Source organism: Mustelus asterias, chromosome 4, assembly GCF_964213995.1.
Source record: "Mustelus asterias chromosome 4, sMusAst1.hap1.1, whole genome shotgun sequence".
Lineage (NCBI taxonomy): Eukaryota > Metazoa > Chordata > Chondrichthyes > Carcharhiniformes > Triakidae > Mustelus > Mustelus asterias.
The window spans coordinates 5016550-5041431 of NC_135804.1; the positions used below are offsets into that span (position 1 = coordinate 5016550).

Genomic DNA, 24882 nt, shown 5'->3' on the forward strand with positions numbered 1-24882 from the left:
TTTCCTCCGGGTGCTTCGATTTCCTCCCAAACTCCAGAGATGTGTAGGTTATGTGGATTGGCCATGCTAAATTGCCCCTTAGTGTCCAAACGATGTGTAGTTTAGGTGAATTGGCCATGGTAAATGCACAAGTTATGGGGCTAGAGTAGAGGGAAGGCCTGGGTAAGATGCTCTTTCAGAGAGTCAGTGCAGACTTGATGGGCTGAACGGCCTCGTTTTGCACTGCAAATTTCTATGGATTCTTGATTCCTCAACCAGAGCAAACAACGTTGCCATACCCACCTTACTGAATCCTTTTAATATTTTGAACATCTTCCTCAGATCATCCTTAACCAAGGGAACGCAAGCTAAGGTTACTCAACCTTCCTGGTGATTTAATCCTGGTACAATGTTGGTGAATCTGTGTTGTACCCCCTTCAATAAGGCCAACATGCCCTGACTGAGCTGCAGCTCAGACTGAATGCAGTTCCTGCAGACAGAATCTGATTAAGGGAGCTGTGCGACTGAGACATCATTCCCTCACCGCTGTGCTCTCACCTCCCTGAGACAAAGAAAACAGAACAAAGAAAGGAAAGGTATTGATCAGTGGAGAAGAGTCGAGGATTAGAATAGATTAAACCTGCTTGGCGTGGCTCTGTGGCCTTGTGTGCTGAAGCAACTTGTCCCTTTCGGCAAGAGATAATACCACAGGTAAGCAGTTGGCAATTAAATCCTCGTTTAGATCTGTTGACCAGTCTGGATGTCAGAGCTGGGAAACGAATTCTTGTTTGGTGTTAAGATTAATCATCCATGAGTCTGGGATCACGTAGCCAGGTGCTGAAGAAAGCAACCTGCATTGGAGGAAAATGAGAAAAGGACAAATCGGGAATAACTCTAGACTTTGGGAATCTGGTTCGTAAGAATGAGAGCAAACAGTGAAAGAGAAAGAGGGAGAATCTTTAGCTTTGTTCAGATATCATTTCTGAAAAACTCCTGCTTGAAAATGTAGGAACTAGAAGCAGGAGGAGGCTATTCGGCCCTTCGAGCCTGCTCCACCATTCATTTTGATCATGGCTGATCATCGAATTCAATATCCTGATCCCCCCTTCCCCCCATATCCCTTGATCCCTTTAGCCCCAAGAGCTAGATCTAATTTCTTCTTGAAATTAAAGCTCGGCACAATATCGTGGGCCGAAGGGCCTGTTCTGTGCTGTACTGTTCTATGAAATCAGAAAACGTTTTGGCCTCAACTACTTTCTATGGCAGTGAATTCCACACATTCACCAGGCTCTGGGTGAAGAAATTTCTCCTCACCTCAGTCCTAGAAGATTAACCCTTTATCCTCAAACTATGACACCCTTGTTCTGGACTCCGCCCACCATTGGGAACATTCTTTCTGAATCTACCCTATTAGAATTTTATTAATTTCTATGAAATCCCCTCTCATTCTTCTAAACTCCAGTCAATATAATCCTAAAAGGGGTCCGTGATGATGAGACTCGCTCTTTAAAAGGAGTCCCTGATGGTGAGACTCTATCAGGTGAATTATTAGGGTGGATGATTAGTAATACCTGAGGTGTGTTTTCCATTGCAGCTCCACACAGATCTGGACAGTGGAGGAGGGAAGATCAGATACATCCTGTCAGGCGAGGGCGCTGGGACTATTTTTGTTATCGATGAGAAAACGGGGAATATCCACGCGACAAAGACACTGGACCGAGAGGAGCGTGCTGAGTACACTTTGATGGCGCAAGCTGTGGACCGGCTAACAAACAAACCTCTGGAGCCTCCCTCTGAGTTCATTGTGAAAGTCCAGGACATTAATGACAACCCACCCGAGTTCTTGACTGGACCTCATCATGCCACAGTCCCAGAGATGTCCAATGTGGGTAGGTACCATCGCTCTCACCGAAGGATACACTGAGAATATGTTCCTATTCATTATAATGTGCACTATCGTACATATTAATTACTCATTGTTACTATATACTCAAAATCATTCATCGCTCCAGCCTTTCCCATCTGTTCATTATTGTACTCATTCATTATTGCACTTATTATAATGTTCATCTTTCTATCCACAATCGACAGCCATTCAATATTGTAATCTGATATTTAATTATTTATACATCACTATATGCATTTGTTGGTACATTTATTCATTACACTATTCCTTAATCTACTCATTCATTCCTGTACTTATCTATTATGATGCTTATCTGGTGCTCCACTTCTTTGCTGAGTTACTTATTTATTACCGTGCTCAATCTTATTCTCACGATCCATTCTTTAATTTGTCAGCACTGGTGGTCCAGCTTCCCGAGTTGGCTGAGTAGAAATTTCTTTCCATCTTAATGCTGGGAAGATGGAATCCTTACCATCAGTCCCTGGCGCAATCTCTGCTTCCCAACCACCGATTCCAGCCCCCTCTCTGCAAATGTCTGACACTCTTTGCAGCCTTGGTATCCTGTTTGAACCCTCACCCGTGCTTTCGACCTCATGTCACCTCAATCACCAAGCCTGCCTATTTCCACTTCTGTAACATTGCCCATATCCAACCTCTGCACATCTGATGCTGAAACCATCACCCATGCCTTTGTTACCCCTAGAGTTGTCTATTCCAATGCTGCGTCATTGTATGTAGTCAAGGTTGAATTTGACAAATTTTAATCTTCCAAGAAGTCAAGGGCGATGGGGGATGAGGGGTGACCTAATAGAGGTGTATAAAATTATGAAAGGCATAGATAGGGTGAATGGTGGGAAGCTTTTTCCCAGGTCGGTGGTGACGTTCACGAGGGGTCATAGGTTCAAGGTGAGAGGGGGAGGTTTAACACGGATATCAGAAGGATGTATTTTACGCAGAGGGTGGTGGGGGCCTGGAATGCGCTGCCGGGCAAGGTGGTGGAGGCGGACACACTGGGAACGTTTAAGACTTATCTAGTTAGCCACATGAATGGAGTGGGAATGGAGGGATACAAAAGAATGGTCTAGTTTGGACCAGGGAGTGGTGCGGGCTTGGAGGGCCGAAGGGCCTGTTTCTGTGCTGTATTGTTCTTTGTTCTTTGTTCTAAATAGTCTGAAGGACATGGTCGAATCAGCCATGACCTTATTGAATGGTGGAGGAGGGGACAAATGGCCTTCCCCTGTTCCTATTTCTTGTTGGGTTATTCTGCCATGGCTTTGGACCTTGCACTATTCGTCAACTTGTCATCCAAAACTCTTCTTTCATCATCCAACCTTGCACCAAGTCCTGTTCACCCATTACCCCAGTGCTCACTGGTCTGCATAACTCCCAGTCCTGGAAGGACTCGATTCTAATATTGACATCTTTGTGTTGGAATCCCTCTATGGTCTTCCCCCTTCCTATGCCTGTCAACCCCTCCACTCTAAAACTCTTTGACATCTTTGCCTTCCTTTAAATCTGACTTCTCACAAATACTTGATTCCCATCAGTTTGTTGACATCAATGTTGGTGCTTTCCTGAGCTCCAATTCTCTCGGCTTCTTGATTTCTTCCTCCTCCTTTTAGATGCTACTGAACTCTACCTGGTTCCCTACCCAATATATCTTTATGAGGCTTGATGTAACATTTTGTTTGATAATTGGTCCTATGAAGCACCTTGTGAGGTTGAACTGCATTCAAGGTGTTATATAAATGCACATTGTTGTTCTTACTGTGCCTGTTTATACATCATTCTTTCTGGGGTTTCTTTGTTGGTGTCCTTCTTCATCGCTTTACTCACTGTCATACACTAACTGGTTCCACAACATTAGGGACTTAATTGTTTTTAATTTTTTATGTTACAAATTATTTCTGGTTGATGGACAACATTCCCACATTTTGAGATCAATGGTAAAACCAAAACTGGAAAACTAATTGTTGAAAACTGTGTGGTGTAATGAGTTGGACTTTGATTTTTCTCTTTGTTTAATACCTCCTCTGTTGGTAGGTTGTGCTGGGCAATATTAATCTAACTTCTTTTGCAAAAATATATTTTTATCTGTAAAATATCTGCAAGAACATTACAAACATTTCAAAATGGCCGCCACACAAAGTACAATAACATTCAGGTTCTCGACATAGATCAAGTTGCACTTTGAGATGCTTCAGTACAGCCAGAGAAACATTACAGACATTTCAAAATGGTCATTAGAATTTGTGCAAAGATATTTAATTTGACTTTTAAGGGGCACCTGGACAAATACATGACTAGGATGGGAATAGAGGGATATGGTCCCCGGAAGGGTAGGGGGGGGTTTAGTTCAGACTGGCAGCATGGTCAGTGCAGGCTTGGAGGGCCGAAGGGCCTGTTCCTGTGCTGTAATTTTCTTTGATCGTTGTTCTTCGTTGTCTACATAGAACAAATTGCTCTCTGAGGTGCTTCCATACAATTGTGATACGTATAATACTCACCATGTACATTCAATGAGTCGCACAGCCTGAGGGGGTTCTTTACAATTCCATTCCCCTCAGTTTGTCTTGTGTTACATGATAGAGTGCCGCTGTGCAATGTCTGATTCTTAGCCTTGAATTCCAAGATGGCACTGGAGCGAGGCGACTTCTTGCGAGCTGTGCCCGGCATGCCCTCTAATTCTATCTTGTTCTATGCTTTTAAAACTCTAACTCTTTTAAACTCTTTAACAATGCTCTAATTTAATCTCTTATATTCTGCACCCTTTTCTTTCCTTCTCGATGAACGGTATGCTTTGTCTGTCCAGCGCACAAGAAACAATACTTGTCACTGTATACTAATACATGTGACAATAATAAATCAAGTCAGAAAGTTTATTATAGCTGAAAGATCTTAGGTTGCGACCTTCTTTTCTCAAACATTTTTTACTTCATCTTTAAAGTTACAAAGCCAATAGTGCGAATGGACGAGGAAAACCCGAATCTACAGATAAACGCAAAATACTGCGGATGCTGAAATCTGAAACAAAAACAGAAAATGCTGGAAAATCTCAGCAGGTCTGACAGCATCTGTGGAGAGAGAATAAAGCCAATGTTTCGAGTCTAGATGACCCTTTGTCGGAGCTCTGACAAAGGTTCATCTGGACTCGAAACATTGGCTTTATTCTCTCTCCACAGATGCTGTCAGGCCTGTTGAGATTTTCCAGCATTTTCTGTTTTAGTAACCCAAATAAATTTGCTGCTTGTTCATAAACCAAATTCAAAATCCAATTGAATCCAATACATGGTCCCCACAAGAGAGACAAACAAGATCCAAGCTGACAAAATAAGGGATTGCACCCCACCTTGGGCTGGATCTGACACTTACGCTGGAATTTTCCCGCCTCGCTCGCCCAAGACTCATAAGATCCTGCCGAGGCCAGCGGAGAATGCCGTTCTGCCAGCCTTGCCTGCCCCGATTCCGGGGTCAGTGAGCCAGTAAAATTCTGGCCTTGACCTTCGCCGAAAGGCCGGGAGAGTGACCTTCCTGGAGCCCGGGATGGGTTGTACCTTCTAAACCCAAAGTTGAGAAATGTCCTTCCCATAACCCCTCAGTCCCTCCCTCCTTTAAGTCATTCTACCTGTTGAGCAGAGCACTTAGTCACCCATCTGAATATGTCCCAATTGGAGTCAAATTGTATTCTGGTAACACACCCTCTGAAATGTCTTGGACAGTCTTGAAGGTATTGTCTACTTGCAAATTGTTGTGTTTAGTTTGGGACACACTGAAACCAATTTCCATTCTCTCAGCGAAGGCGATGGGAGGTGGTGGAGAAATGGGATGCTTATGCCCAGTTGTTTGGAGCACTGAACTTATCATCCCGCGCAGCTGCAAGCAATCCGTACAAAGCCATTCCCATGTAGCACTCACAAGCAGGTGGCCATCTCTGCCTGTTTCAGGTGGGCGCATAATTCTGGTATGCAAATCAGGGTCCGAGGACAGACGTAGAATCTTGATGCAATTTTCAATATGGCAAGAGGGAAAGGAGTTGTCCAGTACTGGGCTAATGGTAAGATACTTGGTAGTGTGGATGAACAGAGGGATCTGGGTGTCCATGTGCATAGATCCCTGAAAGTTGGCACCCAGGTTGACAGGGTTGTTAAGAAGGTATACGGTGTGTTAGCTTTTATTGGTAGAGGGATTGAGTTTCGGAGCCAGGAGGTCATGCTACAACTGTACAAAACTCTGGTGCAGCCGCACTTGGAGTATTGCGTACAGTTCTGGTCGCCGTATTATAGGAAAGATGTGGAAGTGTTGGAAAGGGTGCAGAGGAGATTTACCAGGATGTTGCCTGGTATGGTGGGAAAATCGTATGAGGAAAGGCTGAGGGACTTGAGGTTGTTTTCGTTAGAGAGAAGAAGGTTAAGAGGTGACTTAATAGAGGCATACAAGATGATCAGAGGATTAGATAGGGTGGATAGTGAGAGCCTTTTTCCTCGGATGGTGATGGCTAACACGAGGGGACATGGCTTTAAATTGAGGGGTGAGAGATATAGGACAGATGTTAGAGGTAGGTTCTTTACTCAGAGAGTAGTAAGGGCATGGAATGCCCTGCCTGCAGCAGTAGTGGACTCGTCAACATTAAGAGCATTCGAATGGTTATTGGATAAACATATGGATGATATTGGAATAGTGTAGATTAGAGGGGCTTTAGATTGGTTTCACTGGTCGGCGCAACATCAAGGGCCGAAGGGCTGTACTGCGCTGTAATGTTCTGTATTCTAGTACCAGAGGGCCACAACCACTCAGAATGGTGTCTGCAGTCCCAGGCAGAGATCCGCATGACCGTAAAAAATTCTTCTGGCCCATTGCGAGTTCCCTGAAGCTCTTCATACTAGATTAGCAGCTGTGGCTGGTTCCATTTTTAAAGCAACAGTATGTAAATATTTTGTGACGATACTGTGCCTTTAAGAAATGTATTTTGTGTTGTGTTTCTTGTGAAAGGTATGTTTAAAATTCAGCCCTGGTTTATGGTTACAATCTGTCTGCTAAGCAGCGTGCTGAGAATGTAGCAGCATAATCGATCCTAGATAGATATTCGGGTGTTTGTTTTATTCTGAGCTCATGCAGTTCTGTTTATTTTTTGGGTTGTCCCCTGGGGTTTCAGAGTAGGTTTTAATTAGATAAAATCAAATTGTGCGGATGCTGTAATCTGAAACCAAAAGAGAAAATGCTGGAAAATCTCAGCAGGTCTGGCAGCATCTGTAAGGAGAGAAAAGAGCTGATGTTTCGAGTCCAGATGACCTTTTGTCAAAGCTGATTTTAGGTTTTAATTGGGTTGATTGACAAAAGCGGGTTTTGTGCTAACGGGAGGAGCTAAGCTTACTGAGAGACAAGCAGGCAGTTTGGACTTGCAAGGAGCAGGAGCTCTTTTCTCTCTCTCTCTTTGGAGGCTGCAGTTTGGGAGCTGCTAGAAAATAGGGATCTCTCTCCAGTGGTATTCTGGAGGCTGGCAGTCTCGCTCCCTGTGTACCAGCATGTAAGCCTATTTGCTAACTCTTTTTAAGAGGAGTTTATGTCTAAGAGAAAGGATATACTGGCACTGGAGGGGGTGCAGCGGAGATTCACTGGGTTGATTCCGGAGTTGAGAGTGTTGGCGTGTGAGGAGAGACTGAGTAGACTGGGACTATACTCTTATAGATCTTATAGAATCCCCCCTCATTTTTAAAACCATATGTTTCTATAAGATGAAATGAACCTGCCTCCTGATTCCCCTCTCTGACCTGTCAACGCTCTCTCCCTCTCCGTAGACACTGCCAGACCTGCTGAACATCTCCAGCACTTTCGCTTTATATTTCAGATTCCCAGCCTCTGCAGTATTTTGCTTCTGGCCCTGGAGCGTGTGATGATGTCCTGGATTGCACACGGGCACAAAATCTCATTCACAAACATTGGCATCCCTCAGCTCAATAAATAAAATCAATTGTTAAAAATGTTGTAAACACTTCATTAGCTGCTGACAATACACGAGTGATTCAGATTTACAACTGCAGTTTCAGTCCAAAAAGAAATAAAGAGATCATTTTGATATATAAGGTAGAATTAGAGAGGCTGATAATCATTTTTTCAGGTTCCACTGCAGTCTCTTTCTCGAATGTGGACAGACCAAAGTAGTTGAGCATTAAGGTGAAATCCATGGCATTATTTTGAAGAGATGCTGGGGTGTTACCCTCTGCCTCCTCCCCACATCCAGGTTACTATTTATCATAGAATCATATAACCCATACAGTCCATTTGGCCCATCGAGCCTGCAACAACAAGAATCCCACCCAGGCCCTATTCACATAACCCCACAAATTTACCCTCCTATTCCACCTGAAACTAAAAGTCAATTTAACATGGCCAACCCGCCTAACCTGCACATCTTTGGACACAGTAAGAAGTGTCACAACACCAGGTTGAAGTCCAACAGGTTTATTTGGAATCACGAGCTTTCAGAGCGCTGCCCTTTCATCAGGTGAGTGGGGAGCAGCGCTCCGAAAGCTCATAACTCCAAATAAGCCTGTTGGACTTTAACCTGGTGTTGTGACACTTCTTACTGTGCCCACCCCAGTCCAATGCTGGTACTTCCACAACATGGCTGCCATCTTTGGACACTAAGGGGCAATTTAGCATGGCCAATCCGCCTAACCTGCATATCTTTGGACACTAAGGGGCAATTTAGCATGGCCAATCCGCCTAACCTGCACATCTTTGGACACTAAGGGACAATTTAGCATGGCCAATCCGCCTAACCTGCATATCTTTGGACACTAAGGGACAATTTAGCATGGCCAATCCACCTAACCCGCACATCTTTTGACTGAGGGAGGAAACCGGAGCACCCGGAGGAAACCCACACAGACACGGGGAGAACGTGCAAACTCCACACAGACTGTCACATGAGGTTGGAATTGAACCCGAACCCCTGGCACTGTGCCACCGTGCCACCCTCAATCCTTCTCGCTATGTAGTGTTGTCATCCAAGGCTTACTGATCGTGGCTTATGCCATGATAATGCAGTGTAGCAGACTGAATGTTTCGGCAGTATGAGGATTGAAATCACTCTGGTGATGCTATTCTGAGCCACAATTTAGCTATCACGTCAACTGAGCTAATGGACCCCTCAATCACCATTAACTAAAATAAAAGGTTCTCCGGTTCTTATCATTTTGTTGTTTCTGCGACCTGGCTATGAAGCATAAAGATGGCCTGAATTCCTACATCACAACAGCAATAGTACTTCATCGATTGGAGAGCATTTTGAGACATCCTGAGGTTGTGGGAGGCTCTATAAAAGACAAGTCCTTTCTATTTTTCCTTTACAATTGCGAACCATAGAGACTGAAATCTCATTGCTGTTCGGGCTGTTGCAACTCGGTCATTTTGGCCGTTACCCAGTCTGGAGGGAGTGGGGGTGGCAGGGAGCCATGCACCAAAGTAAAGTAAAGTTAAGAGTTTATTTATTAGTGTCACAAGTAGGCTTACATTAACACTGCAATGAAGTTACTGTGAAAATCCCCCAGTCGCCACACTCCGGCGCCTATTCGGGTACACTGAGGGAGAATTTAACACGGCCAATGCACCCTAACCAGCACGTCTTTCCGACTGTGGGAGGAAACCGGAGCACCCGGAGGAAACTCACGCAGACACGGGGAGAATGTGCAGACTCCGCACAGACAGTGACCCAAGCCAGGAATCAAACCCATGCCCCTGGCGCTGTGAGGCAGCAGTGCTGATCACTGTGCCACCGTGCTGCCCTCCTGCCCAAGTAAATATCCCTCACCACCAAACCCGCCATGGAGGAGGGCATTACATTCCACACATTTTCTCCATGTTACCCCGACAGAATCTTTACAAGACCCATTTCAATTCATCCCTCAGTCTCCCCTTATCGAGAGGAAGCAGCTCCTGGGTCACCCAGTCTTTCCTGGTGGTTGTAGCCTTTCTGTTGGGTGTTATCCTTGTAAATGTTTTCTTGCAACTTTGCTCGTGCCTCAGGATCCTTTATTAAAATTGCCAACAGTTTCTTGCCTGATGCAGTTTGCAAAACGTTTCATAACAAAGCTCTGGCATCACATGGCTGACAGCGAGAGGTATAAGGTTTCTGACAGCATGATGAATGGTGAGGCTTGGGTTTGGGTTCTCTGCAGTCTTTCATGCACTGTCTCCATTTATCACTCGCTCGCTCCCTCTGACAATGTGATCATCGCATCTCTTTCAGGCACTTCTGTCATTCAAGTCACAGCCACAGATGCCGATGACCCATCCTATGGGAACAGTGCCAGACTGGTGTACAGCATTCTTGAGGGTCAGCCTTACTTCTCCGTGGAGCCTCAGACAGGTACGAACACCAACCATTTCATACTGATAGACCCGCTCGAAAAATGTATCAAGAAGGCTGGTGGAATGCTGGAAATGACCTCACGGTGCGCGCTAGATAAATGAAGCAAATCCGTTTCTCAAGATCGATAGTTTGCCAACTCTCCCACTTAATTCTCATCGCCAAAAATTTGATAACTAATAAGCGCAAAGAAAGCATCAAAGAACACCATTTATTATAATACTGCTATGAATAGAATCCCTACAGTGCAGAAGGAAGCTATTTGGCCCACCGAGTCTGCACCAACTCTCTGACAGAGCATCTTACCCAAGTCCTCTCCCCTGCCCTACCCCTGTAACCCCACACATTAACCACTAATCCCATCTAGCCTACACATCTTTTGGGTAATGAGGGGCATCCTTTTTTTAGCATGGCCAATCCACCTAATCTGCACGCCTTTGTACTGTGGGAGGAAACCGGAACACCCGGAAGAAACCCATGCAGACACAGGGAGAATGTGCAAATTCCACACAGACTGTCACCTAAGGCCAGAATCAAGCCCGGATCCCTGGCGCAGTGCGTACTCCTGGAATATTCCCCTGGTTGCTGCTTGCAGCTGATTCCTAGATGGTAATTTTTAATTTCTCGGTCTGTCAGGATGTTCCTAAACGTTTGGTAATTCCAACCAAACCACATCTGAAGTAATTGTGTTCAATGTCTGGGATGGATATTATTATCTTTGAAAGGATGCAATGCAGACTCACCAAGATGATACCAGGGTTAAATGCCACCGTGGGGTGGCATGGTGGCACAGTGTGGGGTGGCACGGTGGCACAGTGGTTAGCACTGCTGCCTCATAGCACCAGGGTCCCTGGTTCAATTCCGGCTTCGGGTCACTGTCTGTGTGGAGTTTGCACGTTCTCCCCGTGTCTGCGTGGGTTTCCTCCAGGTGCTCCGGTTTCCTCCCACAGTTCAAATACGTGCAGGTTAGGTTGATTGGCCATGCTAAATTGTCCGTGAACATTGGGGGATTAGCAGGGTAAAATGCGTGGGGTTGCGGGAATAGAGCCTGGATGGGATGGTGGTCACAGCAAACTCGATGGGCCAAATGGCCTCCTTCTGCACTGTAGGGATTCTATGATTCTATGAAATTAGGAGGAAAGGGGTTGATAAACTTGGCTTGTATTACCTCGAGATTCGGAGGGAGGGCAGCATAGTGGTTAACGTTACTGGATGAGTAAGGCCAGCAACATGCATTCAAATCCCACCATAGTGCCCAGGGGAATTTAAACTCAATCAATAAATTTGGAGTAAAATAGTTTCATCGATAATGCTGATGGAACAACCGGATTACTGTAAAAACCCAACTGGTTTGCTTATGTCCTTCAGGGGCGGCAATCTACCATCCTTATTGGGCATGTCCTACAGGTGGCTCCATGGGCTGGATCCTCCCACCTCACCCGCAGTTTGGGTTCGCTGGCCCCGATGCAGTGAAGGGAGAGATTTGCCAGAGCACCAAATCCTCCGTTCTTGCTGCCAGCCGTGGACTGCCGGAGAATTCCAGCCATATTGACTCGAAACTGTCCTCTAGCAAACCACACAGTTACAGTTAGCACCTTCACCACATTGAGCTGTGGTGGTTCAAGAAGGTGGCTCACAAGGTCAATCAGCAAGGGGCAATAAATGCTGGCCTTGCCAGTGGTGGGGCCTGGGTGGGATTGTGGGTCGGTGCAGACTCGATGGGCCAAATGGCATCCCAAGATCGAACATTCAAAAAAAGAAAGACTGAGATGGGGGACAGTCTATCTGAACAAGGCGGCACGGTGGCACAGTGGTTAGCACTGCTGCCTCACAGCGCCAGGGACCCCGGTTCAATTCTGCCTCGGGTCACTGTCTGTGTGGAGTCTGGATGTTCACCCCGTGTCTCCGTGGGTTTCCTCCGGGTGCTCCGGTTTCCTCCCACAGTCCAAGGGTGTGCGGGTGAGGTTTATTGGCCATGCTAAATTGCCGCTCAGTGTCCCAAGATGTGTAGATTAGGGGGATTAGCCAGGTAAATATGTGGGGTTACGGGAATAGGGGGTGGGTTAGATTGTTGTCGGTGCAGGCTCGAATGGTATCTTTCTGCACCATCGGGATTCTATGATTCCAAAATATTTAAAGGATTCAGTAGGGTAGATAATGGAGAAATATTATTTCATCTGGTGCAGGAATCTTCAAATCAGAGCTCGGTCATTTCGGATAAAAAATAATACAGTAATTCCTCGCAAAGAAGTTGATGGAAATCTGGAATTCTCTCCCCAAAGGGTGCCGGGGAATGTTGTTGCAATCCAGGCTGACAAAGACAGGCTTTTGTTAGGTCAGGGTATTGGGAGATCTCGATCAAAGGCAGGTAAATGGATGTGTGATGGAGATCAATCCTGATTTTATTAAATAATTGAGCTGTCTTGAGGGGCTAAATGACCTACACTTGTTCCTCATTAAACTGCTGCCACAGTATTGAACCTCAGGCTGATAGCAATCACACTCCCAGTTCCTGTCTGACACCCCTCATAAGTTGAAAAAACACAGATTTCGTTTTAAAAATGGAAGCCCAAAATATACTCGTTACGTAAATCATGACATTTTTTTCCCTGTGGAACTTTCTCACCAATTTCCCAATCCTGCCACCTGGGTCCCGACTTCCACAAACCTCCTCAAAGCCTTTCTCTTTGATCATGCCTTTCCACCCTTTCCTCTGTCCCTCTCCCCTTTCCACATTCTGTACATCCTCCCCTTTGAGTTCTGTCAAAGAATCATCCTGACTCGAAACAATTGGCTCTTTTCTTTCTCCGTAGATGCTGTCTGACCTGCTGAGATTTTCCAGCATTTCCTGCTTCTGCTCCCCTTTCCCAATCTTTTCTCTGCCCTCCTGTTTCCCTACTCTCCCTCATGGTATTCCTTTCCCCATTCTCTCCATCCTCCCCCGCTTGAACTTTTTCTCAATCTTCTTCCCTTCCCTCACTCTTCTCCCGCGTTTGTCCCTTCCAGACCCTCTCCACCCTCTCCTTTCCCCAGTCCACCTCCGTTTTCTCCAGTTCTCATTGTTCTCCCCACTTCCCACTATCCTCTCCCTCTCCCCTCACTTCTCTCCACCCTTCTTTCAAAGTTTATTTATTAGTGTCACAAGTAGGCTTGCATTAACCCTGCAATGAAGTTACTGTGAAAATCCCCTAGTCGCCACACTCTGGCGCCTGTTCGGGTACACTGAGGGAGAATTTAACACGGCCAATGCACCGAACCAGCACGTCTTTCGGAGTGTGGGAGGAAACCGGAGCACCCGGAGGAAACCCATGCAGACACAGGGAGAACGTGTAGACTCCACGCAGACAGTGACCCAAGCTGGGAATCGAACCTGGTTCCCTGGCGCTGTGAGGCAGCAGTGCTAACCACTGTGCCACCGTATCTTTCCCCATTGTCCAGCTGTTCCCAAACTGCTCCCAAAAACATGCAGCAGGGTAAAGTGGAGCCAAAACACCTGGGAAAAGTGCTGCTTCTAAATGATAATAAAATGTGTTTTGGAACCGTAACCATGGTTAGTGAGACACTTTCTGTTGAGCTGCAATAGACATTAAATAAGACTAAATCTCATTACTATCCTGGAGTGGGACACAGAGCTACTGTAAAGCAATTTTTAAAGTTTATAAACAATATAACATTGTGTTTTATATCGCTCTGGTGGTTTGTAGAGAGTTATACAGACTTTTCTCATTTGCATAATTTATTCAGATGAGGGGAGCGGGACTAATTTGCTTTTATAGTCAGCCCTTGGAACTGCCGGCGAAAAGAGTACTTTAGTAATTTGGCTCTGCTTTCCTCGCAATGTTTATCCCCAGGGCTCATTCACATATTGGAGGAGAATGAGCCACGAGGAAAAGTTGGGGAAAGAAAGCAAGAACTCGCGTTTCAATAGGAACAAAGGGCTTCCCAAAACCCCTCACGGACGTCGGGGTACTTTTGTTTCGAAGCGCATTGACTCCTCAAAGTGGAGTGGGGGCTCGGGTGGTTGGAAGGTCACCACCTCCTGTTCTGACGCTCCTGGTATCAGGGAAAGATTCTTTGCTCAGATGAATGAAAAACATTTGGCCAATAAGGGAGGCCAGGGCGATCCAGATCCTGGGCTTTTATTGAAAATGCTTTTCGGTCTTGTTGCCTTGTCTTCAGACCAGGACGATCCCAGGTGTGATTCAGTCACTGAGGGACTGCAGGGAACCTCGGCAGCTGATTTGCAAAGAGCAAGCAAGGAAACACCTTGTTTGTCAGATCTGTCGCAACCTCCATCAGCTTGAGTCAATCCAAACCCCTGTTGCCTGTACCCTAAAACTCACATCGAGTCCCATGTCAGCCCAATGTTCCCAATATGGCAACAACCCAATTTTAAAAGCTCATCTCTGCTGTCAAGTCTCTCCCTGGCTCTGTCCCTTCCTTTCTCTGTGGTTGACAGTCCTCCAAGACCCTCCGCCACTCCTTCAATCCTGGCCTCTTGTATGACCCAGATTTCCATCATTTCCCTCTGCCTGGAAGCGCTGGAATGCAACCTTGCCCCTCTCCGTAAAAACTATGGGTGGGAATTTCTGGCCTCGCCCGCCCCGAAACCGGAAAATCCCACCTAAGGTCAATGGACCTTTCCATAGTCCACCCCTCACCCGCTCCGATTCCCGTGGTGGGCGGGACAGCGAAATTCCATCCTTGCTCTTTGAGCAAGCTCCTTTTCATCTCTCCTTGTGTAACTCGTTATCTAATATTGTATGATAACGTCATGTTGGAGCGTACCCTGGAACATTTTATTGTGTTAAAGATGGGATATAAATGCTAATTAATGCCGTTGCTTCCAGGAGGATTTTAATCTCTGATTCAGCCAAGCAGCCTCGGAGTAAGGTTCATTTTCTCTCAATGTGGAACAGTGCCTGCACAATGCGGGTAATGGTGATCTCCCTTTATCCTCTCTTTAGGCATCATCAGGACTGCTCTTCCCAACATGGATCGGGAAGCAAGGGAGGAATATCTTGTGGTGATACAGGCAAAGGATATGGGCGGCCATATGGGAGGTCTCTCCGGAACCACAAAAGTGACAATCACCCTTACGGACGTCAATGACAATCCTCCAAAGTTCCCACAAAGTAAGAAAGCTCACCTTATCCTTTCACTTCACTATTAAGGGTTACAGAACCAAGGCAAGTAGAGGGAGTTAACATATTAATCAGTCATGAGCTAATTGAATTGTAGAAAAGGCTTGAGCAACTTTTTTTACTTATTATTGTCGCATGTATTGGGATACAATGAAAAGTATTGTTTCTTGCGCGCTATACAGACAAAGCATACCGTTCATAGAGAAGGAAAGGAGAGAGTGCAGAATGTAGTGTTACAGTCACAGCTAGGGTGCAGAGAAAGATCAACTTAATACAAGGTAGGTCCATTCAAAAGTCTGATGGCAGCAGGGAAGAAGCTGTTTTTGAGTCGGTTGGTGCGTGACCTCAGACTTTTGTATCTTTTTCCCGACGGAAGAAACTGGAAGAGAGAATGTCCGGGGTCCTTGATTATGCTGGCTGCGTTTCTGAGACAGCGGGAAGTGTAGACAGAGTCAATGGATAGGAGGCTGGTTTGTATGGTGGACTGTGATTCATAGTTTCTTGCGGCCTTTGTCAGAGCAGTTAGTTGTAAGGCCTCCACCTGTTTCAATGCTTTAAGTTTATTGCAAGAAGAATGGCCAGGCCTCTGTATTGAGGCTGTTCCCAAAACATTGCTTTTTTTTTCTGTTTAATATTTTTAAGAATAAATACTTTCTGAAATAGCTGCAAGACAAATGCCTGCACACTGCAGCACTTCCCACTGTTGCTGCCTCAAGAAAACCAGCAAAGGAACATGGACTGAAGTTTCTGTAGTGTAACCTGGTTCATGACATTCAAACTCTGATGCGAGCATGCTACCACTAAAAGCAAAGGAGCAGCAAAAATTCACCCATTCTTAAGTGTCCCCAAACCTTCCCTGAATTAATTTGTAAACCTCCTGTGGTTAGAGATTTAGATTCTAAAGCTTATTTATTAGTGTCACAAGCAGGCTTACATTAACACTGCATTGAAGTTACTGTGAAATTCTCCTAGTTGCCACAGTCCGGCACCTGTTCAGGTCAATGCACCTAACCAGCACATCTTTCAGAATGTGGGAGGAAACCGGAGGAAACCCACGCAGACACGGGGAGAACATGCAAACTCCACACAGACAGTGACCCAAGCCGGGAATCGAACCCAGGTCCCTGACGCTGTGAGGCAGCAGTGCTAACCACTGTGCTACCGTGCCGCTTTGTCAGATCAGAAGGATTTCCTCCCCTAAAGACTGTGGTTGAAGGAACCAGCTGGCTTTTTAATGACAATCTGACAGCTTCATAGTCATTTTTATACCAGATTTTTATACTGATACTGAATTCAAATGACCAAACTGCCCCAGTGGGATTTGAACTCACGTTTTTGGGTCGCCCAGAAACAAAAACACTATACCAGCATTCCAAACGGTGCTGGGTGCCAGATAACGCAAACGTGCACCTCCAGAGCAATGCCTGTTGATGTTTTTCAGCCCAGGTTCAATTTGCACCAAGTCAGTGATGACAATTCATGACATTCAAATAAGAAATTCCATTGTAAACGCAACGTGTGTCATTCATTTCTGATCAGGTGTGTACCAGATGTCGGTCTCAGAGGCTGCTGATGTAGGAGAAGTAGTGGGACGGATAAAGGCCAAAGATCCAGACATTGGAGAGAACGGGATGGTGACCTATAGAATCATTGATGGAGATGGCAGAGATTTCTTTGAAATCACGACCGACTCACAGACTCAGGAGGGCGTGATCAAACTGAAAAAGGTATCCAACCATTATTAGCTGAATGTGGGAATGGGATTGTTTGTCTGACAGAGTATGCATTGGAAACAGCCACTGGAAAGATTTACTCAAATCATCATATCATAGAATCTACAGTGCAGAAGGAGGCCATTTGGCCCATCGAGCTTGCACCGACAACAATACCACACAGTTCCTTTACCCTTCACCTCACATATTTATCCTCCTAATCCTCCTGACACTAAGGGGCAATTTATCACGGCCAATCAACCTAACCCGCACATCTTTGGACTGTGGGAGGATACCGGAGCACCCAGAGGACACCCACGCAGACACGGGGAGAACATGCAAACTCCACACAGACAGTCACCCAAGCCGGGAATTGAACGCGGGTCCCTGGTGTTGTGAAGCAACAGTGCTAACCATTGTGCCACCGTGCCACCCCTAACAAAACCGTGCCGTATTTTGAACACTGATATTAACTTTCTCCTCGATCTCTCTGAAGGAGAATTATCTCAGTTTCTTCAGTCTCCTAAAGTAACTGAAGCACTTCATCTCTGGCACCATTGACATAAATCTCAACTGTACCTCCTTCAAGGCCTTGACATCCTGCCTCAAGTATGGCGCCCAGAATTGGGACACAATTCTCCAGCTGGGGCCCTACCCAGTGATTTATATAAGTATCATTGAAATGTCCTTGCTTTGTTCTCCTTCGTTCTCTCTAGTTATGAAGCCAAGGATCCCATACGCTTTTCTTTAACAACTTAACACCCGAGTTGAGAAGTCTCATTCACAAGGAAAGTTGTTCAACAAATTGCAGATTGTGTCTGTTTAATTGAGTGTTGTGCACTGCTGATTACTGGCAGTGGGGCGATCAGACCTTCTATGGTAGCCAATCCCTAGGATTGTCCAGGAAGCTTCCAATACCTGAAGATTCATCTCCAGGTCACTGTTGCCAGCAGCATGGGAGGAAAAGCAGAAAAAAAAACCTTCTTGTTTTCTTATTACTGGAACTGAAAGGCATTGCCTCAAGGGATTGTTAGGAAGAGGATCATCGCATGGTCTTAGACATGGAGGGGCTGTTGATGGAGCAATACGAACTTTCAAATAGGGAATTGGATAAATATTTGGAAAGGCATGAGTATGCCAAGTGCTGGGGAAGGAGTTTGTCCAAAGTGCTGGCAGAGGCACAGTGGGCTACTTCTGTGCCAGAAGCTGTAGAAATAATTTTTGTTTTATTTTTTTCATGTGTTGTGGGCATCACAGCATTTATTGCCCATCCCTAATTGCCGTTGAATTAAGTGGCTCGCTGAGCCTTTTCTTGGGGGCGGTTAAGAGTCGACTCCATTGAATCATATGCTGGACTTTTACGGGCACGCCCACCCTGGAATCGAGGCAGGCGAGGCTCGCAGAACGCCATTCTCCATTGGCCTCGGGCGGGATCTTATGAGCCTCAGCCGGGTGAGGCGGTAAAATTCCGGCAATAGAGTCATAGAGGTTTACAGCATGGAAACAGGCCCTTCGGCCCAACTTGTCCATACCGCCCAGCTTTTACCACTTAGCTAGTCTCAACTGTCCGTGTTTGGCCCACATCCCTCTATACCCATCTTACCCATGTTACCGTCTAAATGCTTTTTGATGCGCTATCAATCAGGTAAAAGACTACTTGTGTGCCACTACAACTGTAGGCTTTTATTCATTACAGAACCAGTAGCACATCCCAACAGATAACCACCCGAACTGAACAATGGGGAGGAAACGGCCACCTTTATACTAGGTGACAAGGGGAGGAGCCGAGCCGGCAGGGGATGTGTCCAGGCATGACAAACACACAACGGTGGGCCAGGCAGGACAAAGGCACAACTGAGGTCCACCACACTTTTTAAAAGACAAAATTGAACCCACCTCTACTACTGCCCCAGCAGCTTGTTCCAGATACCACGCTCCTTGTGTAAGAATTGCCCCTCTGGACTCTTTTGGATCTCTCCCCTCTCACTTTAAACCTATCCCTCTAGTTTTAGACTCCCCTACCTTTGGGAAAAGATGTTGACTATCTAGCTGATCTATGCCCCTCATTATTTTATAGACCTCGATAAGATCACCCCTAAGCTTCCTGCGCTCCAGAGAAAAAAATCCCAGTCTATCCAGCCCCTACTTATAACTCAAACCATCAGGTCCCAGTAGCATCCTGGTAAATCTTTTCTGCACTTTGCTGTGGGTTTGGAGTCACGTGTAAGCCAGACCAGGTGAACATGACACATTTCCTTCCCTAAAGGAACCAGATGGGTATCTATAATAATAAGGGAAAGCTTCGTGGTCACCATTATTTCAGTCATAGATTTATTAATTGAATTTAAATTCAACCAGCTGCCAATGGTGGGTTTTGCCCCCATGTCCCTAGTTTGGATCTTTGGATTACTCCACAAGTGACACATCACTACACCACTGTCTCTCCCCAAGGATCGATGCACTCAAGTGACAGAAAGTGTTCCCTTTCTAATTGGCTCTAAGAAATGGGTGCCTGGCATGATTGACCAATGGGAGGGGTTTGTGGGAGAAAGTCATGTGATAAAACCTCCAGAAACGAACACCAACCAGAGTTGGCAATCCTTTACTTCGCTTCATTCGAATGGTTGGAAACTATTCACTATCCCCCCCACCCTCACACCCCCCACCACCCTCCCCACCCCTTCATGTTACGTTCCCACACAACTCAGGTTTTATTAAAATGATCCTATTTTTAAACAGAAAGGAGGAAAGATGACCTTTAGTTTTAGGATGCAAGATTGCCTTTTCTGTTTATTTCTGGGACTGGAGTTTTGAATCGCGGCCAGATCGATAGCATGGAGATCCTTCACTGCCAAGTGCTGAAGCCTCAGAGAAGTAAATCTGTGGCAGTCTCACACGAGTTCCAGCTGGGCAAAAACCCACAGCTCCAAAACTATGCAGAGCAAGAGAGCAAACTGGCACGAAATTGACAATATGAATCAGGGCATCTGTGAGGAAATAAAACACTCTCACACTGAGACAATAATTGGGAGGGGTGGGGTCTTCACTGCTTTCCACTTTACACAAAGGGCCAGATTTTCCAGCCACGCTTGCCCCAAAACCGGAAAATCCTGCCCGAGGTCAAAGGACCTTTGCGTGGTCTGTATCCCCCCCCCCACCCGCTACGATTCCTTTGGTGGGCAGGGGTGGAAAATTCCCCCCAAAGTCCCATTCACCTACCAGCCTCTGTGCTCACTCACCTATGTTGGCTCCCGCTTAAGCAATGCTTTGATGTTAAAATCTGCATCCTGTCTTAATGTCCTTCCATGGCCTCCTGCTGCCCCTCCCCTGTTTCCCAACCCACTAATCTTTGTAACTTCCTCCAGCCTGAAAACTCACCAAAATCTCCAAGATTCCCTCAATTCTGGAGTCTTGTGCAGTCCCCATCCGTTGCTTCACTGTTGGCAGCTGTACCTTCAGCTGTGTAAATGTTCCCAAATCACAGACCATAAAGATTTAATAATGAGTAGTTCATACATTAGCCACTTCCTACACTTGCGTTCTTGCACTCCCGACACGCAATCTCTGTTGTAGCTGTGTCATCACGCCATTGCGTGACCACTCAGTCTACCACCTGTGCGGCCCCCAAGCACTAGAATTCCCGCCCTAAACCTCACATCATCTTTCTCCTCCTCAAAGGCACTTCTGAAAACCTCCCCCTTTGACCAAGCTTTTGGTTATTTGCCCAAATATCTCTTCTGTGGCTTGGTGTCAAATTCTGTCCAATTATTTTTGTTTTTCATTTCTGGGACATGGGCATCGCTGGCTGGCCAACATTTATTGCCCATCCCTAGATTACAACCCTCTGAAGCATCTTTCCGTGTTTTACATTGTTATCAGTTGTTTTGGTTGTTGTAACTGAGATTGATGGCCTTTGAGGGATATTTGTAGGTGATGATTTCTGTTGATGAGCTGGAATTCTCGATGCTTCTGCCCCCAGTGAACAATAATTCCATTCCCCAACATTGACCTTCCTCACTTCAATGCATACTCTTTTTTTTCATTCATTTGTGGGACATGGGCATCGCTCGCTGGCCAGCATTTATTGCCCATCCCTAGTTGCCCTTGGAGGCAACCACATTGCTGTGGCTCTGGAGTCATATGTAGGCCAGACCGGATAAGGACTGCAGATTTCCTTCCCTAAAGGACATTAGTGAACCAGATGGGTTTTTCCAACAATCGACAATAGTTTCATGGTTATTCGTAGATTCTTAATTCCAGTTGTTTTTTGTTGAATTCAAATTCCACCATCTGCCGTGGCGGGATTCGAACCCTACTCCGCAGAGCATTAGCTGAGTTCCTGGATCAGTATTATCAGTATTATCCAGCGATAATACCACTAGGCCATCGCTTCCCCATACAGGGTGGAAGAAGTCATTCTGCCCATCATATCTGTGCCAGCTCTTTGGAAGAACTCTCCAGTTAGTCCCAGTCCCCTATGCCTTCCTCATGACCTTCCAATTTTTCCTTTTTCAAGAGCACATTTTGAAAGTTCCTAATGAACATGCTTCCATCGTCCTTTCAGGCAGTACATACTAGAGCCTAACAATGTGGTGTCTAAAACATTCTTATCTCTGGTAGTTGGTCAAAGAGATAAACTTTAAGGAGTGCCTTAAATGCAGAGAGGTTATTTAAGTAAATATATTATTTAATTGGAGGCAGTTCAGAGAAGGTTCACTAGGATGATCCCCGGTATGGAGGGATTGTTTTAATTAAAAAGATTAAACAGGTTGGGACTCATTGGAATGTCAAAAAATGAGAGATGATCTCATTGTAACATACAGGATTCTTAAGGGGCTTGATAGGGTGAATGCTGAGACGATGTTTCCCCTCATGGGAGAGTCTCGGACCAGAGGACACAATCTCATAATAATTTAAGACTGAGATGAAGAGGAATTTCTTTTCTCAGAGGGTTGTGAATCTTTGGAACTCCTTGCCACAGAGAGCTGTGGGAACAGAGTTCTTATGCATATTTAAGACTAGATTAAAATCCAACAGGTTTCTTGGGTAGCACGAGCTGTCGGAGCACTACCCCTTCCTGATGAAGGGGCAGTGCTCCGAAAGCTCGTGCTACCAAATAAACCTGTTGGACTTTAACCTGGTGTTGTGAGACTTCTTACTGTGCCCACCCCAGTCCAACGCCGGCATCTCCACATCATATTTAAGACTAGATAGCATTTTGATCATAAAGGAAATCAAGGGTTATGGGGAAAGGGCAGGAAACTGAACATGAGGAATGTGGGATCAGCCATGATCCTATTGAATGGTGAATCAGGCTTGAGGGGCAGAAGGGCCTACTCCTGTTCCTAATTTTTAGGGTCTTATGGTCTTTAGGGAGGGCCTTCCAGTGCTCAGGATCTCAATAGCTGATGCCAGAACCAGCAATGGTGAAGTGAAAGCAATTGGGATGTATAAGATCCGGAACTGGAGGAGTGCAGAGATGTCAAGAGAGTAATCAAGGTGGAGGAAGTTACTGACTTGGGAGGGGGGGCAGGACCATGGGAGGGATTTGAGAATGCCTGAAATTAATGCATTAAGTTGCTGTAAAACTCTGGATCATCTCTGACTGAAAGACAGACATGGTCTGTGTGGTATTATTTCTTGTAGATGTGTCTCAGTAGTGAACTCTATGCCAGCTCGATTTAATCAGCTGGAGCAAGTTTAACATCATGCCTGACCTTGGAAAGTCGCAAATGGACCCAAACCCAGTGTGATCTATTATTCAGCTCGCCACAACATCATCCTAATTAGGGCTGTCAGTTTGTATGTAAAATTCATGCTAATCTTGCCATCTGTTTTTTTTTACTACCCTGATCGGTCATGATGGACGTCATTCTGATCTTAAAGGTTCCTTTCTATCTTTTTTGTTAACTGAAGGCTTTCATTTTTTGACCCAAAAGAATCACATAGAATTATAGCAAAGATCTATCCATACAACCCGACTGGGCTGAGCTCCAAATTGACACCTTCCCACCCCCCTCTCCATCTCACCCCATCAATATACCCCTCTCATAGAATCGTAGAATCCCTACAATGCAGAAGAGGCCATTCGGCCCATCGAGTCTGCACCGACTCTCTGACAGAGTGCCTTACCTCGTCCCATTTCCCTGCCCTATCCCTGTAGTCCCACACATTTAGCATGGTCAATCCATCTAACCGACACACCTTGGGACACTAAGGGGAAATTGAGCATGGCCCAATCCACCTAATCTTTGGACTGTGGGTGGAAACCGGAGCACCCGGAGGAAACCCACGCAGACATGGGGAGAATGTGCAGACTCCGCACAGACGGTCACCCAAGGCTGGAATCGAATCTGGGTCCCTGGCGCTGTGAGGCAGCAGTGCTAACCACTGTGCCACCATGCCGCATTTATGATAAAGTAGATTCAATAATAACTTTCAAGGGGAACCGAATATCTGGCTGAAGAGGGGAAAAAAAGCAGGATAATGCAGAAAGGGATGGGGACTGGGATTAACTGGTTAGTTGACGTAATTGGATTCCAAGAGCTAGCACAGGGACTAGGGGCCCAATGTCCTCCTTCATTGCTTTTTTTCATATTAAGTTATATTAAAACAATATGTTATCTTGATTAGACCGTACTTGGAGTATTGTGCAAAGTGTTATTTTAAATATGTAATACACATTTCCTATCTCCATATTATGAAAGGGATATAGAGGATTGGTGAATGTGCAAAAAGATCTACAAGGATGATACCAAAACTGAAAGGTTACATCAAGCAGGAAGACTGAACAGGCTGGTCTCTGTTCTCCAGAAACAGAGGATTGATATGATCGAGGTCTTTATTATTATGAAAGAGTTTGATGCGGAGGGAATATTTTTCCACTTGTAAGGAGATCAAGACCAGGAGATAGTCACTCATAAATCATGAAATCATAGAATCCCTAGAGTGCAGAAGGAGGCTATTCAGCCCATCGAGTCTGCACTGACTCTCCAACAGAGAATCTTACCCAGGCCCAACCCCCGCCATATCCCATAACCCCACTGACCCCATTAATCCCTCTTACCTACGCATCCTGAGGCATTAAGGGACAATTTAGCATGGCCAATCCACCTAACCTGCACATCATAAAAATCATTGAACCCCTGCAGTACAGAAGGAGGCCATTCGGCCCATCAAATCTGCATTGACCACAATCCCACCCCGGCCCTATTCCTGTAACCCCAGTTATTTACCCTGCTGATCCCCCTGAAACTAGGGTCAATTTTACCATGGCCAATCCATCTAACCCGCACATCTTTGGACTGTGGGAGGAAACCGGAGCACCCGGAGGAAACCCATGCAGACACGAGGAGAACGTGCAAACTCCACTCAAGCAAGTAAACCCGAGGATGGAATTGAAGCTGGGTCCCTGGCACTGTGAGGCATCAGTGCCAACCACTGTGCCACCGTGCCGGCCCTATCAGGAATTCAGGAGAAACTGCTTTACCCGGAGAATGTGATATACCACCGCAGGGAGTTCTTGATGCAGTTGGCTTAGATGCAGTTAAGCGGAATACATGAGGGAGATGAGCAGAATATGTTGACGTGATTTGATGAAGAGAGGTAGGAAAAGGCTCATTTGGAACACAGACTCTGACATGGGCCAATTCGGCTGAATGATCTGTTTTTGCCATGTATGTTATATGTTATCCTCTGTAAACTGATGTGTTTGAAAGGTCACTAGACCGTTTGGAAAATTGACACGAAAGGCAGCTGCACCTGGATCTGACC

At 45.7% G+C, this 24882-nt stretch overlaps 1 protein-coding gene across 3 annotated transcripts in view; it reads left to right on the plus strand.

The window, feature by feature from the left end:
* cdh11 (cadherin 11, type 2, OB-cadherin (osteoblast)) overlaps nucleotides 1-24882 on the plus strand; it is a 217308-nt gene that overhangs the window by 129009 nt on the left and 63417 nt on the right. For all 3 annotated transcript variants that reach the window (XM_078210541.1, XM_078210543.1, XM_078210542.1), the window contains exons 3-6: nucleotides 1574-1868; nucleotides 10134-10253; nucleotides 15221-15388; nucleotides 16937-17124. In XM_078210541.1, the coding sequence (XP_078066667.1) occupies nucleotides 1574-1868; nucleotides 10134-10253; nucleotides 15221-15388; nucleotides 16937-17124 (771 nt within the window). The remainder of the gene's footprint in view (nucleotides 1-1573; nucleotides 1869-10133; nucleotides 10254-15220; nucleotides 15389-16936; nucleotides 17125-24882) is intronic.